This window comes from Mastigoproctus giganteus, chromosome 12 (genome assembly GCF_048544385.1).
Source record: "Mastigoproctus giganteus isolate SK-2022 chromosome 12, ASM4854438v1, whole genome shotgun sequence".
Taxonomy (NCBI): domain Eukaryota; kingdom Metazoa; phylum Arthropoda; class Arachnida; order Uropygi; family Thelyphonidae; genus Mastigoproctus; species Mastigoproctus giganteus.
In genome coordinates, this window is record NC_143586.1 from 154,083,597 (window position 1) to 154,103,875 (window position 20,279).

Consider the following 20,279-nt stretch of genomic DNA (forward strand, 5'->3'; position numbering starts at 1 on the left):
AGCATTTTAATCAATGGATTTTGGCTGCAGCTGAAATCCATTGCCTCAGTGCATGCATTGCATTCTTTAATGGGGCAGAACAGGTCTGTTAAATAAACTGCCCACCTTATGATGGTGGCGCGGTTCCCCACTAACCCCCTTCCCTCAAGAGTAAAGTCCGCAGCGAAAACGCTGCGGAGTTTAGTCTACGCGCGGCCCTAGCCCTATCAAATTTTCGTGTACCCCTCATCGCGAAGGGCGGTTTGTCTGTTGTGAGGGGAAAACCGGAGTCAATCCCGGTGAAAAACCTCACGACCACGGTTTGAGACCGCCAAACTCAATGCTGAATGCCCCTGGGAAAATTCCCATAAGGGTAGCAGCTGGAATCGAACCTCGATCAGCTATTCAACCAGCCAGCAACATTGCCACAAGGCTACCGTGGCCCCGTATGCTATCGCTTTAATTTCAGTATTTCACATCACATTTCTCACCAGTCGCGTGGGTAGTGTGACGCGATGCCAAACTTCCGATCCATTCCATTGTAGTTGCCTCTATAGATGTTTGCTGATCAGAAACCGTTACTTATGACCATCTTAATATTTAAGACGCCTGCCATAGCAAGCTGAGATAGACTGGAAAGAACAGAAACTTCGGACTACAGCCTGTAATAAAATGAAGCTTCCTTAAAATACACATTTTTATTAATGTTAACATTGTAATTAAATCGTTCATTGCATGTTCCCTTATTTACATTCAGACTGTGTACAAGATAGCAGTGCAATGTTTCTCATCACAGCCCGAATGATCGGGGCCAGAAATTAATAACTGTAAATAAAATGAAACAGTGCATATTACTGATTAAGCTGAATTTGTACTACTTTGATAACTCACAAAAATAGTAGCTTGTGTAGGGCGACACTAGAAAAACGTTAATTCAACTCCGCTAAGGTACACTGATGCTATAGGACAGGGGTGGCCAACTTAATTTTTGATGCAATATACTTTTTTTTTAATTCAAAATGTGCCGCGATCTACCATCTCAAGAATTTCATTGCACATGATTAAAAAAGTTAATCAACACATATTGAAAAATGGTTTATAAATTTTAAAATTAAATACAATTCAGAATTCTTATTTTAAATTCATACGCATTTAAATTTTTAATTTATGTGAAGTTAGTGTCTTCGTGTCATCTGCCAAGCTTTCAAAATCGGGGATATAGTGTGATAAGGCCAAAAGCAAAGAATCTTCTGTATGCAGGTCCGTAAGAGTAGAGCAATCCTTCATCTTTGTTTGTTTCAAATACGAAAAGGCCGATTCACATAGATATGTGGAACGAAAAAAGGAATTTAATAAAAGTTCACTGCATTTTTTTACATTTGGGAACTTTTCTCGGCAAACGTATTTCCAAAAGTCTTTTAGGAAGATATCGTTTCGCAATGTAATAATTTCATTTTCAAGTAATATTTTATCCATGTGAAAAATCTCAGCAATTTTTTCTGCAGTTTGTTTCGTATCTAAGTCGACATTAAATGGATAAGAAATATATTGAACAGTAATGTCTTCAATTGTTTTAAAATCGCTGAATCTGGTTTCAAAATCACTCACAACTTTCTCAATTTCAGAAACATATTTCTCACTATTAAATTCAAAAACAGGATATTTTTGCATATGATCTTGCATATTTGTGAAAGGATCATTTTGTATTTCTTTGAAATCCTTAGCCATTGCCAAAAATTTATATTTATATGCAGAAATACTGCTAATCATGTCACCCACATTTTTATATTTTCCGTGTAATTCCAAATTCAGATCACTTAATTTACTGGCAAAATCTGCCAAAACACCCAGATCACACCACTCCGTATCTTGTAGATGCTGATAATCATCTCCCCTTTGATCAACAAATTTTTTAATTTCATTGAGCAAATTTCAAAATCTCTGTAGAAACTTACTCCGACTCAGCCACCTCACATACGTGTGTAATATCAGATGTGGTTCATTTTCATTGAGTTGCATTTTGAAAAGTCTCCTTTGATGAGATTGTCCTCTGATGGAATTCACGATTTTGAAAGCTGTGTCCATAACTCTTTTAGTATTTAATCTTTTGCTGGCTAAAATTGCGTTATGGACATGGTGGATGGTACAGTGGTAACTCAAAAAATCTGGGAATTCGTCATCTTTTTGGGTCAATGTGATGAATCCGTTAAAATGCCCCGTCAGTGCTTTAGTTGTTATTGTTACGAGCTTAAATAGTGGTAATTTAATATTTTCAATAAAATTTTTGAATGCGTTAAATATACACGACTTCTAGTTCTTTCTTTTAACGAAACCAACCCAGCAGTTCTTTTCTAGCGGCAGAATCATCGAAAAGATAATCTGTTATTTCTAAAAATACGTCTTTGATGAATTGACCATCAGAAAATGGTTTGCATTTTTTTTCAAGATGACTCACCTTAAATGATGCTACAGTTACTGCTTTAGATTGTAAATTAGGTGTCATGAAGAAATTTTGCTGTGAGAATAATCTGGATTTAAGTTCTTTCAATTTAGTTTTTCTAAGGTCACTATTAGGCGGAAAATCCGATTAGCATTTACCATGGAGTGTGTCGAAGTTCTTTTTGGGTATAGCCATGGTAGCATTGCAAATCAAACAACATTTTTATTTTATCATTAAAAAAAAGGTATTCTAGTTCCCACTCTTGATGAAAATGATACGTTTTACTCTTTTTTGTGGTATTCATTTTAAATCAAAGGGTATTAAATTAACGTATAAATACTGTACAATTATTATTATTAAGGAAGCGAAATAAGAATTCGACACACACACTAGGCTCTCCACAACGTAACTGCGTGAATTTTCACTAGACAAGCCTAGCGGCGAGAAGAGTAGTCACGTGGTTCAACGGATTTCTAATAAGGGTATGCAGTGGGGATAATAATAACATTTAGATTTTGACTAATTTATCTTTTATATATATTTAAAATTCTTCGTGATCAACCGAAATTAAAGCCACGATCGACTTGTTGGCCACCCCTGCTTATAGGACGCTATTAAACGGCCAGAAATGTGTTATGTTATGTTTGTGCGTTGTTTAGTTGTTTCTGGCTACTCTGTCACCCACCAGGAAGGCGATCACCTGGAAAGCCTGCCCGGTGTCTGCCTTCACCACTAGGAGGTGGGCCACAGCTAGGCTTGAATTGTGGTTGACCCCAAAATACCCTGTATAGAATGCACAAAACAAGTTTGAAATCTACTTGTTCTTCAAAAAACTCCCGTATCAACATTTAAACGACAAGAGGAAACGAGAGCTGCTGCCCTGAGATAGCCTGAATCTGGATCAAGAGAAAGACTTGAACAAGGACTGAAATTATCTCTGAAGACTTGAACAAGGACTGAAATTATCTCTGAAGACTTGATCAAGGACTGACATTCTCTTTGCAGACTTTCACAGGAACTGCTATCTAGAAAGAATTGATTAATATATTGTATTTCAATATTTCATAAAAGTTTCAACTACTACTTCCTGCATTTTGTCTCACGAACTTGAGGTGATACATCTTGATGGAAATTAAATCCTTATTGATTGGAGTGACGAACCTACTGTGTTAGAAATCATAAATAGTGTATATAGTATGTAGTTTGACTCTAGTGCTTCAGCTGTGCATGCCATTAGATACCTATCTAACAATGAAATTAAGGATTGCTGCAACTACCGAACCTTCTCCTGGTCCGTTGTTGAGTTCTGATATGCCTTTGCTCCAAGAGGATCTCGTATTAAACGATGGGAGTGCCAAAGAAATCTTCAACGTTGGAAGAGCTACCCTTCAAGCTGAAGGATCTATTGAGGATGCGCCTCGACATCTAATCCTGCTCACAGAATATGAATTGCTAATCCTAAATTAGGATAGGATTGCACCACGACATGTGGCTTCTACAAAGGCTGAAAATTGCCTCCACCTCCTCCTTTTCTTTTTTTTTTTTCTCTTTTATCTTTTCTCAATTTCTCTTAACTTCCTTTTATTACGGCGGGTCCCTTCTCTGACCCCCCGCTGCACTTCTTTCCTTCCCCACCACCCCTAACTTTTCCAGCTATTCCCATTTTTATTTTCTCATAACTTTGCCTATCCTGGAACTTTGTTCCGGTATAGACTAGCATGAAGGTAGTAGATCCTGGCCGCCTCCACGTGGCGGGGATGGGGGGTGGGATGCTGTGAGCAGGTGTTGCTGCTTCCCACTTGCTAAGAGCCAGGTACCGGCCGACCACATAACAACAGAACACATCATAACGTTTACACACACTACATACAAATGGCCGGTTTTGGCGTGAGCCTCAACACAAGGAGTACAATAGCGACTAATGGGGGAAACCCTGGGGTCCGCTACAACAACACATGAATATCCCCTGAAAAATCAACTGGCGGAGCGGATGTCAGCAATTCCGTACCCAGGGAATCCAAACCCAGGCACCAGCAAAATCTCACCTCTAGCATAATGCTGAAGGCCACAAAAAATAAAATAAATAAAAAATATAAATAAAATTTTAAAAAATCCGTCCAAAGCAAGCCGAGGGCCAGAAAACCTGTCGCTTAAAAGGCTGACATAGAAAAATAAAAACTCTTGATAGGATAGTAGAAGAAATAAAAAGGTAAAGGAGAAATATATAAATCCCTCCCTGTGAAGCCAGCATAACATGTAATGCAAAAAACAGACACCGTATTCAGTGTCAAAAACAAACACATTAAAATAAAGAAAAGTAGAAAATGAAAAAGAGAATTAAAAAAAGCTTAGAGTTAGAATGTTATACTGGCTATTCAGTGTGAACAGTGTTGATTCTAAGATGCGCTGGAGGGCAGCATGGGAGCGCCACTTTTAAGCCAGGAACAGAGTCAGCAGGAGACATCAGTAGTGCACATCGTCTAGAAAAGGCATTGTCCGCAAAGATTTGTAATTGATTGGAGACATTTTTGGCTTGTGGACATTCAGCTTTGAAACCAGGAGAGAAGACATTGCGGGAGGCAGCCAGGGGGTGACGAAGGTCTTGGTAGTAGGGACAGTGATACAGTACATGTTCCCAGTCTTCAAGTTGTCCACAGAGACAGATTGAAGTATCAGAAAGGTGAAAGGAAGCAAGCTTGGCCCACAGAAAGCAGCCATGTCCGGTAAGAATAAAGAGTATAGCAAATAGGTGAAAACTATTTTTGCACAGAACGCTGTAAAACAAAAGAAACGTGAGGAATGAATTTGGAAGTTCCATGACGGATATAGAATCATATATCCTCTGTAAGCAAGACTGAGACCAAGAGGCATACCGCCAATAACTACCTGCAAAGCTGGATTGGAAACTGTTCGGCAAGCTCGACACATGCCAAGTAGATAAGAATTCTGATTTGTAAATAATTCGTAAAGTTCTGTATTTAGACCCAAAAAGTGTTTTGAGTTGCGTAGCAACATAGATGTGTACATTTTAACCTTTTCATTTTATGGAGAACATTCCGTTTATCCATCTCCTCGGAGAAGACAAAACTTTTATACCTGAAAGGCAACCTTGACATTTGACAACCTCCAGTCATCAGGTTAAGCATACATGTTGCTCTCCACTTAACCCAGGATATAATGTCCCTGCTTTAACATTAGAATGTAAGTATAACACCCCCACAAGCCTACCGCCCTCAAGGGGATGGATCATGAAAATAGCAATAAACAGATACTAGTACTACTAATAATAATAACTCAATTTAGTTTACCTTGCTTAATAGTCTAAGACATATTGCTATTAGAAGAGCCCCTTTATGAATCTGCACAAAGATCCTCTGAGGTTGAGAATGGTAAGGAAATTTTGGATGTGGCTCAAACTGAAATGACTTAGTCTACGCGGAGTTTCTAGAAATTAAGTTCGCCGAAGACAGGAGCATAATTTTCCGAAAGCTCCTTGTGGATATAAGTTATTTCGGTTGGAATAGCTTATATCTAGACGTAAACTCTTCGCAAACAAAATTAACGGTAGAAATCTTCAGTTGATATTGGTCTAGAAATCTCATCGAAAGAACACTACTGGTGACCTAGAATCACTAGAATCCTGTCATTCAGATCAGTTGACTTGGCTGCCTCTTAATTTCTCCTTCCCTCCCCTCTTTTTCCTTGATCTATTTTGCAACGAAGATTTCTCACAATATATATATATATATATATATTTTTTTTTTCTTTCTTTCTTCCAGTGGAAGTGATTTTTTCCACACTCCAACGCCATCTCACTCGCGCGACTCCAGCTTCGAACAAGCGTCTCCTTGCAGCCGAAGTCCTTCCCTGTATGAAACTCCCCCACCCGTTAGGGACGATCTTTTAGACGACTCATCACTGGGAACCACATACCAACCTCCTCCACCTTTTGACTCTCGACTGTTAACTGTTCGTACGTCGCGTTCTTGCGATGCAGACGACATCTTATACGAGATTCCTCCTCCCCCACCACCAGTTACTAACGGAAAGCGGTTTTCTGATCCTCTCCAGCAGAATTCAACCTATCAGAATGTGATGCCAGTGAAGGTTTCAGAAAAGGGTGAGTATTTTAAAATACACCACTTGATTTATTCGATTTTTATATTTTATATATTTGTAACAATTGCACTACAAAATATTGTCTGATATTTCTAATCAGAAACAGACAAATATAAAGACATTAGTGATTTATAATTCCATTTACCTTCAAATTAGTTCTTTTGGACACTCTTCATAAATAATTACACCAAGAGTGCACATATTTATGATGACTAAAAGAGTAGGAACTGTCATGGAAATGTATGAGTTATACTTTTACAAGGAATTATAATTTAAACAAAATGTTAATGATGTGTCGCTAACTTTTTAAAAAATATATAGATTCTTAGTTATAAATTTATTATTGCACCTTAAGTGCGGTTTAGTTTCTCATTTTCAGCGATAATTGCATCCATTTTTTAATTTAGATGTGTAGCCAACTTATTCATCTCATGGCAGTTGGACTTCTCCCTCAAAGGATGCAGTTCTGTTGTAAATGTTGTAGGCTGCATAACGGAATCGTAACATTTCATTCGTGGACTGGAATAAGTGTTTCCTTAATTCTATGCATTAATGTTCTTGTTAAGTGTTATTTCAAAATTTATTGAGTGGATTTAAAATCAGAGGTAAATAAAAAAATAAACCTAAAAAATAAAGGGCGAAATCCACATTCTGTTTTTATACAGCTTACGTCCCAAAAGTTGTAGGACTGATCTCTTAAAAAAATCATGAAAGGTACTTATAAACTAATAGCGTTTTCCTGTTCTGAAATAATCTCCATCTGCATGAATGCAATTGTCAGTGTTGCTGGAAATTGTTGAAGCAACTTTCGGCAACAAGTTACTTTTGAGAATATTGTTCATACACTCTGTCGCAGCTGTTTGGCTCGCTTGGATAACCCAGTGCATGTGATCACCGTCTTCACCACACCGGGTGGGAAAGGCCTGGGTTCAGATTCCGTCACTAAAGCGAGGAATTTTTATGGGCTTTGTTCGCAACATGGCCAAGTTAGTCGGTCTCAGACAAGGTAGCATGGATTTTTGACATAAAAACAAAGAATTTCTTACAAAATACAAGTTGCTAAAGCATCTAAAACCCTACAATAATCAACCAATACTAAGACGTGTGTGCTGTATTACGAGCAAAAGGTGGCCTCGTGAGATCTTAGATACAATAAATACAAAACCCGGAATATACATTCATCTGCCCAAGTGTATTATGTTTGAGAATTGCGTGTGTTCTTTGATCGATTTGCCTGTTTGCTGGAAAAACCCGAGTTTCCCGGGAGAAAAACCTTATCTACGCCTGAGACCGACTAACTCAGCCACAGAGTGAAAAACAGCCCATAAAAGTGCCTCATGATGGGATTCGAACTCGGGTCTTTTCTACCTGGTGTGGGAAGGACAGTGACGATGCCACTGTGCTACCCGCGCAGACACGAGATCTTAGACAGGTGTTGCAAATGCAAAGCGAACTCATTCTACATTCTTCTCTCCTTATTAATTTTGCAATTGGGCAGAAATTTTCTGAACCTTCCAGAGTAAACCACTATTATAATCTTCGATGTTCAAGTCCAGTGCTCATTCTTCGTGTCCGAGTGTATTAGAAAATCTTTTTATAAGTCACCGATAGTAGAAAAATTAGAAAACAAATTATAAATATTCGGACTTTAAATTAAACCAAATTGGAAAACGAGTAATTAGCTGTATGATTATCATACAGCAAAAATTTTCAATCTCATTCTTGAGCTCTTCCGTGGTTCTCTGGGCAGATAAGTACTGAAGTATATCTCGGTAGTTTTATTCTTCCCCTGGTTAGTACTCGTACGAAGTCTGAAAATCAGTTTTCAAGAAACACTGGACCTCCTAGAAAATGACAGCGATTTTATCATCAGTAATTTTCTAGGTAGTCCAAAATTATTCAAAAATAATAATAAATAAAATAAAAAATATCCAATACATACTCTTTTGGTGGCATCGGAAATCCTTGGGATTCTTTTAAGTATTCAGAGGAGCACTGATGTTAGTCTTCTTTTACTCAATATTTCTAATATATTTTCCCCTCTTCTTCTTCACTATTCAACAAAGCAGGATGAAAGGCGTCAGAATTCTGCTTATCATTTCTTCACTGTTGTGATAATACAACCATGAATGTCGCCACTTTTCCAGCTAGGAAAAAAGACACGTTACGAAAACCAGCATCCATCTGTCGAGTCGAGTAAACGGTGTGAAATAATGTTATTTGAAATCTGGGGGGGGGGGGTCCTCCCTTGTTCCTCTTCGACGCCCATGAATGCTTCCTATGCTTCACATCAATTTTTTAGGATTAATCGTCATTTCTTTTTAAATGGATTATACACCAAGCCTTTTATTTGAACACATACAGTATTTGGTCCTTACTCCTGAGAGAAAAAGTAATCGTCCTTTGCATTATAAATATTTTGGCACTTTTCCAGCTAACGTGGTGACGTGCTTATTATCATAAAATCCTTTTAACGTACTGTGTTCATTCATCATCAGTTTCTTTTCTGCCCTTTCTCATCCTCTGCCAACACCTTTGAATGCAAATATTGTAAACATACTTAATTTCATTGGTCTTGGTGTATAAAATAAATTATAATCGTAATTTTTGCAGATGTGAGGCTCGAACAGAGGATAGCACCACCGACGTGGACCGGCAGCTATATTCCTATGGCCCCACTACAGTGCCACAGTGGAACAAAACCGCAGGTGACTATATATATATTTATTTATTTATTTTACTGACAATTTAAATATGGTATTTAATATCGAATGCAGGGCAGTATCTGATGCAAGAAAGACAATCACTCGACACTTCACTTTATGGATTATCGAATTTACTCTCAGAAAGTTTAATCCCCTTCCTCTGGATCTCGAACTGATTTGGTACCGCTCCGCCTATACATATTATACAATGTATGTTACTAGAATATTAAATTATAAAATTCCTCGCGTAATTGACGTAGTTCCAAAAAATTCCTCGCGTAATTGACGAGATCAAGACTATGCACACTGTTGTTGTTGTTTTGGTTTTTAGGAGCATTAGCAACTAAGGCCATTTTGCTCCGGAGATATGCGGTGGTCATTCCCTGACATTTCCGCATCCTCCGTATTTGGAGGTCATGGGCTCGAACCCCGGTCTAATCAAGAAGTGTGTGCTATGCACTGCTGGTCCTGCCCTCCTGTCTATGGAGGCACCCATGCACACTGTAATGAAGTTCTTGATTTAGAATTTGTTGTATCACACATTTCGCCTCGTGAGTACAGTTGGTATAATCACTGTCCTAACACACCGGGTGAAAAAGACTTGTTCGAATCCCGTCAATTACGCGAGGAATGTTTTGGGTCTTTTCACAACGTGGCTACGTTAGTCGGTCTCAAACGAGGGTTTTCCTTCCAGCAAATAGCAAATCGGCACAGAACATACAAGTTACAGACATATTATATACTGCGCAATATGGCCTAAGTTGCTGATGCTCCTAAAATAATAACAACCACCACACATTTGTCGCATGGTATTTCTCCATTTTTCAGATTTTGAAACCATGCTCAGCTTAGCTATGAACCTAACTGTGGATTTCGTAGAATTAATATTTCAAGCCTCACCCAGAGCGTCAACGCCAGGGCAGAACCGAGAGAGGAATCTTTAGTGGTTCCACACGTATCTGCTAATGCCAGAACATACGTTAAATGCCCAGTCTTCAAAAGATCTCTCGCCACTTAGCCTCACTCACGTATCGGCGTGGCCATGAGTAGGTGTATTTTTGCTTATTATTATTATTATTATTAATAGCGTATATTATTACTAATATACACTACAGGGATGTGCCTAATTAATGTGTGCAGCGAAAGTATTCAATACATTCAGTTAGATAAAATGTAAACATAAATATATACATAAAAAATAAAGCTTAAAAGTGAATAATATAATATTTCAATGATAGTAGAGTTCTATCAGGTAATCAGTCCACTACCAGCAAAAGTATTCAAAGAGTTCTCGGTTTTTCTTTAATCCGTATCCTGAAAAAATTCCAAGAAAGCATGATGTCGCAGGAGACTTTATCATGGAACGATGAAGATAACTTCACATAGGAGCAACCCATCAACCAGATAAGTAGTTCCAGATAGCCCTGTTAAACTCTTTTCTATTCAAAGCTAGATCCAAGTCAACTTTGTTTTTTAATGCCATAATTATTTTAAAGGAGTTCCTGGATACTTTTGACGTTGGAGGTAGGTACTCTTCTCTCTAATAGCCGTCTAATTCTGTTCTGTCTAATTATCGACTTATGGTAGGTAAGATTGGCATAGCAAATAAGTTGATACAGAAAAATTGTCACAGAAGTCTATATCCAGGATAGCTCGTCGTGATTCCAAAGACTTCAGCTTTAAGTTGGAGCACAAATTCGGATGGAAAACTCAGTGGTAGTTCATGGGATTGCATCTAAAAACATAGTGGATTGATTTTATTTGCAGTGATTCAGTTTGCTATATCAAGATTGTACTCTGAGGGTTCCATATCGGAGCGGCACACTCCAATATAGAAAGTACATTCGCTTTAAATAGAAGCGAATTCTCTTGAAATAGAGAGCTGAGAATCTTTGAATCTGTATATCTGTCATTCGATGAAAACCGATGTGTTTTTTGCTTTCTGCATATTCCGGATATGCTTATCAATATCACATCCCGTAGTAATAAATGTAATTCCAGAACTCTAGCTTCAAAAACTCTGTGAACCGTAATGCCATTGATTGCCTTGGATCTCCTTGATCCTGCGAAAGCAACTGAGTAGCATTTCATAGGGTTGACGTCAAGACCCAATACACTGTCAGCGATAGAATTGACGACAGCCCGAAGGTTATTTGAATTGATTTTACCATTGACTGGTTAATAAAGTTTAACATTATTCCACTCCTTTAGATGGAAAGAACTCGCTTGAGATTTCCTGTCCAATGATTATCTCCTGTTTATGAACAGATAGCTCACCAATCAGGAAAGTAAAGGGGTCTAATGTACCATACTGTCAAGTGCCTTAGGTCTGTGTAAATAACATGAATCTGGCCTGCTAAATGGACCGTGTCTAAAACCTAGTGCCAGAGCGAGAGAAGATTGGTGGTTGTTTAGCGATCTCTGGTAAAGCCATGTTAACAATTGCAGATGAAATACTGAAAGTAATCCCGATCGGCTGTGAATGATTGAGTTCAGAAGACAAATTGGGACAGTAATTTTCTAATGAGTGGGTTGCACTGCTTTTAGGGAATGGCATAACTTTTAACTGTTTTGGAATGTGTGGAGTAAGTGCCCGTCTTAATAGTAAGACGGAATACGTGCAATATTATATATTTCGGTTGTGGCAGGCATTTTATTTCAAAAGTGGAATGTTATCTGAGCCAGCAGAGAATTCTTTTGACATATGCACAGTAACAAAAGGAATCTCTTCCTTTTTTAATTTGTTATTATTAATTAATAATAACAAGATAACCGAAGGATTTTACACTTCGGTTATCTTGTTATTATTAATTTTTGATGATCCGCTTGAATAGGGGAAGTGAGCAGAGTTTAGACGAACTAGTATGAGTTAGTATGCTGACGCTGTTCTCAACCATGCTACTCTGTCTCGCGAATCTCGTTTGCATTTTTTGCTACTCCCATCGCCTTCAGCGTTGTTGGAAATATTTCTTATTCTTCATTATTGGAACTTTCCTTTCTCACAAATGTCTATGCAGCCTGTTTCTGAAATTCCGTTGCGCCCTCTTATGCCCGGGTCAAAGTTTTGCATATGTAAATTCCAAAACTAATTTATTTAGTGGCTCCATCTAGTGTTCAAAACATGAACAGAATACAAAACGTAGAGCCCGTTGCCAGTTGTATAGTAAACTAAGGATTGATTGTTACATACATTTCTGGCTATGATCGTGACTGGATTATATTACGCAATTTTAGATAACCAGTATAAATAAGTGATTTTTTTTCTTAAGAAAATTGGGATGCCCTAAGTTATTAAATCATTTTTTATTTCTTTGACGTCTTTTAAAATTTTCTTTAATTTTAATTCAGGTGCATTTATTCTGTGAAGATTTTAATAGCCATCGACCTATTTCTAGTGCGGAATTAAAAACAGACACTAATAAATTATCTATAAATACAGAACTTGTACATTTTGCTTATGGATACGTTGAAATAAATTATATGGAAAAATAGAATAGAAAATTTGAAATAAGAAAAAGATTTAAAATAAATCCGTTAGTACTATTTCTGTCTTGTTATTTTACCAAGGTCATTTTGTACGCAGCATCTTTTTGATGCTTCTTTCTGTTTTTCTACAGCCCCCTGCGAAACCCCCGAGGCGGTCTGTGGCTCCTGTATCTCCCGACACCAAAATTCCTCCACCGCCCCCAGTACGGCAGCACGGTACAAGTTACGAGTTCCTGTGTCTAGCATCTAGCGGCCTTCAACATTCCACTTCTAGCAGCAGCTTTGCTCCAGCTGAGAGTAGGGCGCCCACGGAACACGTGGTACGTCGCCCCACTGCCACTCTCGCTTCTGCCAGTGAATACGTGGACATGAGGTTACGGACGAGTATGATAGGTACCTACGAAAATCACATGGTGTTTATGACGAACAGCATGTTAACGTGTGATCCCACTAGGACAGAGAGGTTCGATGGCTCAAAATCAACTCATTGGACATATGTAAGCAATGGACGCATCACCGAGGCTTCCCCGTTCAGTTCACTCTATGACGACCTAACCAGCGGTCGTAAGATTGGATTTAATACTTTAATGACGTCAAAAAGCACTCCAGCATTGCATGCAGCCAGACACATGTTGGATCACGTGGTGCCGATCAGCATAAAGGATGACTATCTAAGTAAACCGAATTCCTTGGACCTTCGACCAAAACGAGCCACAGTGCAAATCCCTTTAAGTCCTACTAATTACGACCAACCACCCACACCAGATTATCCTCCGCCTTCTCCCGCCACTGCCGAATTTGGAATCGTCGAGAAAATACGTCCTCTTAGTCAGGTAAGCGTGTTTAATGTATTTTTTTAGATATTTCAGTTGGAAATGCCAGTAATGACTTCCATTCCCAGATCACGATTACAAATGTAATTCTGGCTCGTATTACAGTCCGTGTCGATGTCACAGGTGTTTCTAATTTCGGTTGCACAAAGAAAGAAACGGAGAACTGATCGATTGTACCTTTACTGTATATTTGCTGCTTTTTGTAACTGAATGTAAAGAAAAGGTAGTGGCAGCTGTTCGATTAAAGTATTTTGCAACGTTCTTATTGCTCTTCTAGCAAATAATCTCAACCATGCTGCATAATGCAAATGATAAGTGGTAACGTACTTGCTTATATTTCAGATTCATAAGAATCTCCCTTCCAGCTGATACGGTAATGAATAAACCATTATGGCGCTATTTTGCGATTTATATGAACACTCTGCTTACTCTTGTAAGTCACTATTATGTATATATATATGCATTTTGCTTTCCATTTATATCGTGAGTAAATAAAATAAGTTATCTGTTAATATCTTTTTTTTTATTTTATTTTATATCAAATATTGATTTAGTGTTTATTTTCTTATACCTGTTTATTATTTGGATCTTTCTAATCCATCATTAATTTTTATTTTACTTTTATTATTGATGAGAGGCACCAATAAGCATCGAAACGCGCGTCTTGGAGACTGCACCACCTTATAAATAAATTATAATATACAAACTTCTCTTTGGAGAAGCGTAGCCACTTCGCTGAATTTCGTATATTTCTGATAATCCGAGGGCTGTTCAATAAAGAATGATCATAATTTTTTTTTCTTCACAACCCACCTTTATTAATCATCTATATTTTAAGTCCTTTTCCAAGTACTCTCCATTTGATGAAATGCGCTTACTCCAACGTTTCTGGCCATTCAGAAACATGGTGGAAGTTATTTATTGACATGCATTTAGGCTCGCCTCCGATGTCCTTACAATTTTTGACGCCTGTAAACTTTTTCCTCGTAGCTCCTTCTTTAATTTTTGGAAATAAAATAAAAAAATTGCAGGGTTCAAAGACATGGCTGTAGGGTGGATGAGGAACACATTTGACATTAATGCTAGCTAAGTACGCGATGACAGTATGAGCAATGTGAGGTCTCGTATTGTCGTGATGCAGCAACCACCCACCTGCGTGCAGTTGTCGTTTGCGACGATTGCTTTCCCTCAAGTGTGCAGTAAAGTTCTTTAGTAAGGTCCCTTAACAATCGTATGTCGTGGCAAAAAATGCTGGTAAACCATTTCTTGAATATCAAAAAGAGATGACCACAACCTTTCCTACAGAAGCCACAAGGTTTGCGTTTTCGGTGTTGGTGGTGACGTAGACTTCCAAACAACTTTATTGCTTACTCTCTGGGTCGAAATGATGAAGTCGTCTCATCGGCCCTTATCACCTTGTTCAGAACCTCACCATTTTCAGTAACTATCCGTTGCAGTTCCTGACAAACCTCCATGCGAACTTGCTGTTGCTCAGGTGTGAGTAGTCTTGGAACCCAACATGCACAAATACGTCATATATATGCAAATAGTCATGGAGAATACTGTGCGTGCATCCTACTGATATTCTTAACATCTCTTCCAGTTGTCTTACTTATACAGCGATCTTCTTTCACAATTACAGAAGCTGTGTTTATGGTTTCTGTGGTGACATGACAGCAGTGGTTGGAGCTCCAGGATCGCCGATTTTTGTGATTGAATCACGTCCATCTTTAAACATTCTAAACCACCTGCGAGTTGTGCTATTCGAAGCGTAGATTCACTATAAGCCTCTTTTAACATTCCATACGCTTCAGGTGATGTTTTCATGAAACGGAAGCAAAATTTAAGAACAGCATACTGTTCCTCGTGTGGCACGTAGGCGAAACTGAACAGTCAATGTGAGGAAATTGTGCGCACGGTGTGACCGACCGCCAAGGTCATACCGTGCGCACGAGTCAACTGCGCAGTTACTATAGGATGCAGCTTGTTTTGGTCTTAAGTTCTGCAGCTCAATTAGAAATAGCAAGCAGTACGGTTGTTCGTGAAAAATTTTGATCATTCTTTATCGAACAGCCCTCGTAATTTTGAAATGCAGAGTTATAAATAAACATGGACAGAAGTCGTTATCTTAATGTATCAACCAATTTAACTTCTTTTCATCAACAGATAAATTAAATTCAGTTGAAATTGTGAGATTTTTTTTTCACGTAACCCAACATTCCTCTTGCAGTGTAGCTGACTCGGCATATACGAGTCCTCTTATAAACCCAGGGTACTCTGAGCAAATTAGTTTTATCTCTGCCCTAAGGGGTGGTTTATGGAATTACATCTACGAAGCATTAATTCGATATATATCATGGCTTCGGTTTTTTTTTTTTTTTTTTTATCTTCAGATCTGATCCTCACAGTGTTATAATAAATTGTCAACTATTTGTGAGCAGTTTTATATTTGGGTGGTAGCAGTCATAAACCGCAGGAAGATCCACGAATGCAGAACTGGTACTAAATTAGCTAAGGATAATACTATACCTTAGCGTGGTTTTATCGTTAAATGAAATGGCGATCAGATGCCTGGTTCAAAACGCAACCTAATTTAACTCACAGATCATCTCTCTCTTCATCCGTTTACTGTATACCTTTGCACATTGGCCTATAATTTTTTGAACTTCCAGACAGCACCCAGTTGATTAAATACAACAAGTAGTCGGTAAAAAGTAATAAGAATTAAAATAAAGCATGCATAATAGAATTCGAGAAAACTGTATACTCAATAGCTTCGAATACTTGTTTCTTTTTCCAACTGCACTTTCACTACATTAAGCAAATATTCGTGACTTGTCTCGTTCAGTCTTAAAATAATTCTTAATCATTCGATTCATGTTTCGTCAACTTGCTTAAAAGCAGTAAAGTGATTACGCTCATTACCGTGTCACAACTCACTTGGAACTTATTTTCGATTAAAATTTTTTTTTTTATCATTTTAAAATTACTTGCGCCATTATACAGCCATGACAGCTTTTCTTATCGTTAATAATATCTTTCGTAATAATTTGAACATAACATCGGAACCCATTCAAGACTCGGTGCAGAGTAAACACTTTTGGAAAACTGTACGCCAAGTACATGAAATCCGTGAATAAATTCGCAGTTTTCGCTCGTACTTCCACGGTGTTAAACTGTAGTAATTAATTGTTAAAGTTTTACCGGATGATTTGAATCTACGTTATTCATGGTCGGACGGGTCTGATGATAGAATTTCAGATTTGCTGATTAGAATCTAGAGAAAAATCAAATTATTATTTTAACGGCACTGGAGCATGTCACACATACCCGTACAGTTCACTTTGTCTGTAGAAGTGTGTATATTCTAGGGATGTCCGCTTTACATATTGAGTGGACTGAAAAACCCAGATAATTACATGTGAAAAAATCCTACTTCCTCTTCCTGAGATTAGTTAACTACAGCCCTGAGTAACGAGGTCTTTAAGATTTTTTCCAGCATCCGGTGAGATATTGAACCTATGAACTTCTTCAAACAAGTGGAAGATGGCTATGTATTGTGCCGACTAAGCCACCACAGAAGACCGGCAATCGTACCACTGTCAATTGTGGTCCTGAACGCCTTGCGAATGCAACAGTGGAGTAGATCCAACAATTGAAAAACGAGCAACGTGAATTCTCACTGGGTGCCCAGTGAAAATTGCCCTTCAGGCGAATTGACGTAAATAATAAGAGTGGGGAGGTGATAAATTCTTAAACATCAGTGAAGTGACGTATTTAACCAGTACTGCCTAGCTGAGTTTTACTAATATCTATCTAATATTTGGTGGTGGTGGTGCTCCACAAGTACCGATTACAGCCGAAACACGACGTGACATATTTCGACGTACTTTATTACATTTGAATAGAGTTTGTTCCACTTTGCCGTTAATTAAGGCGGCCTCCATAGCCCAGGTGGTCAGGAGCGGATGTGTAGTAGCACACGCTCTTTGAGTAGACCGGGGTTCAAGCCCCTCAATGCTAAATACAGTCGATCTGCCAACCCGCACTGGACCAGCGTGGCAGATTAAGGTCCATCAACATGAATCGCTGAGGAGGCTTCCATCATGCAGTGGATTGATAATGGCTGCAGTTTACCATTTTTACGTTAAGATAACTCAAAGTTGTAGACTTGATGAGGGCAAGGGCGAGCGTGCCCAGATCGCACCTTTCAAAATATCTCGAAGATTTTAACGATAGTGTGCTGTGAAACAACACTAATCTTGCATGCCTGGTAATTTCACAAATAGTAAACTGGACGGTTTATCGTGAGTTCTTCCACTGCCGCTAGGACTTCCGGTGTCACGATGCGATGTTCTTGCGCTAGTCGAGGAGAATCCTCGACACTTCCAGTACCGTTATTAAAGTTATTCATCCACTCGAAGTCTTATGCACTCTTCACCATTCTGGGCTAACATTCAGCAATAAATTTCAACAGATTTTCCGCTTTCAAAAATCGGATTACAGGTCGCATCTCTACCTTTGCAAGGGTGCCGCCATCTTGAGAATTGACCGTTAACACCAGCATGTGGGGCCATGCGGGCACTCAGCGTTGTCAACAGACTGATCGGTAATCTGACACAAGTTTATCATCGGTTTTTGCATAATGTGCATTTTATATTGGTTTTGCAGGTTTCACTTGAATGACCCTTATATATTAGTCAGAAAGTGTATGATAAAACAAAATATCTCCATAAAGGAGAATAGTAGAAGATATATAAAATTCATGTTTATATTCAGATACGGCCCCCCAGAGAAATTTGCATCTTTATTTTAACTTTTATGGTTGCCGATATGTTGGCCATCATAAAAGTGGGCCATGCATTTTTTCGTGGCAATGTACGTATTCGATTTCATATGTGCATAATTATGTTACCTACCCTACCCCAGGACTACATCCAATCCATTCATTAAACTAGTAAACAAAGAACATTTTGATTGAATGGGCAAAATAAAGGGTAACTTTTTTTTTTAATTCTAAATTGATTACTAATAGAACCATCGATCTTTAATAATTTAAAATATTAAATATCGATGGAAGGAAAATTAGAGCATTTAAATTATAGCTACCAGTTATAAGGGAGTTATTCCGCGAAGATTCAAAGAATAATATTTGCGATTAAATAAAATCTCGGGCTGCAAGTGGGGAAGAAACGATCCTTAGCCACCACTAGCTTGAAACCACCAATCTTATATAATGCTAATCAGTGCTGTTAATGAATGGGGATGTCGTCTCCCTGCTTCCAGTTGTGATTGCCTGTACTGATATTACTGGGAGTTCAGTCTGTCTTTGTATAACTACGTAAATAATTCGCCTTCTGCCCCAGTCAAAAACCCTTTCCATCCCTGATGCTAATATTATACTAACACCATTATTCTGCATTTTCATATACAGCCGCACGTTTGGAATTTCATGGCCGAGGAAGGCAAGAGATTTGTAATTAGGGATAGTATTGAAGAATGCAGTTCTTGAATTAAGAGGCAGGCCTTTGGCAACTACCCAAGTAATCTATGGAATAAAAGAACGAGGTTTTTATTGGAGGAAAAGAAATGTGCCCCTCACCTCCATAAGCAGTACAATAAAAATTGGCTGAGATCATTGACCGGACTCCGTCGGCTGTGAGCTGTCACAAGTTAGTGACGCCTTGTCTTGGATAGTATTGTTCACAAAGGTTGGTAACGTTGTGAATATTGAAGTTGACAAATTATTTGAATCTTTGTTTTCCCGCTTCTCCATATTACTTTTGATTACTCTTCCTGTCCATAGATGGCAGCATGTAAACTAATATTTTACGTAAGTAAGATTTTTAGTCTTGATATTGTACTACTCGTCGAATAAATCATTCTTTAATAACTTTGCACAGGAAAAGTCCTCCTTGTCAAGCAAAGAACTGCAAGAAACCGATCGGAAAAACTCGCTTCCATTAAATAAAATGAACACGACCAGAAAATCCAATTAACATTTTAAAGGCTCAGCAGTAACGAGGAATATAGAGTATGAGAGAAATATTTGCTTCTTAAAAAAAAAAGTAAAAAGTAGCTCAGTACAATTAAAAGAGCTTGTGCAGTTTTGTTTATTTGCTCTTTTTCATTTCAACACACTTAGCTTTATATTTATTTTCAGTGCACAGTATCTTTATTGTGATTTTCTTTTTGTTTGTGTGTGTCTGTTAAAACTAGACATTTATTTTATCAGGAAGAGGAGGATGGAGAGGATGAGGAAAATTTGGTAAGTAGATTTTAATTAGTTTAATTTCTGTTAAGTTTGTGTTTATTTTCTGCATTTTATTTTATTTATTTTATGTTATGTTATTCTATTTTATTTTGTTCCTTTTTGTTTTCATTGTCCCGTCTTAAAAGAACCCTAGCCTTTTCAGAGAAAGCATGCGTCGTATTTGGCTCTTTTAGAGAGGTTTGTCGAGCTACTCCAAATTTCGTTCAAATCAGGCCAATAAGAAACCCGGAAATTATTATTTCTTTGCCCGTACGTCTGTCTGCATCTCATAACTCGACTTGCAGTGATTGGGTTTTTGTGGAATTTTATATTTGACAGCTTCTAAAAGGTTTTTCGAACCATCCCATGTTTATATTTATATTTATCTCTATTAGAACCGATTTTTTGAGCCTCCCGAATTTCATTAAAGTTGGATCAATAGAAATCCAGAAATTGTTATTTTT

At 38.0% G+C, this 20,279-nt stretch overlaps 1 protein-coding gene across 4 annotated transcripts in view; it reads left to right on the forward strand.

The window, feature by feature from the left end:
- Positions 1-20,279, forward strand: part of LOC150077523 (uncharacterized) — a 623,444-nt gene that overhangs the window by 464,080 nt on the left and 139,085 nt on the right. For 3 of the 4 annotated variants that reach the window (XM_090386795.1, XM_090386798.1, XM_090386797.1), the window contains exons 9-12: positions 6,199-6,539; positions 9,152-9,246; positions 12,861-13,562; positions 19,798-19,830. In XM_090386795.1, the coding sequence (XP_090242921.1) occupies positions 6,199-6,539; positions 9,152-9,246; positions 12,861-13,562; positions 19,798-19,830 (1,171 nt within the window). The remainder of the gene's footprint in view (positions 1-6,198; positions 6,540-9,151; positions 9,247-12,860; positions 13,563-19,797; positions 19,831-20,279) is intronic. The other variant, XM_090386796.1, reaches the window with a different exon arrangement.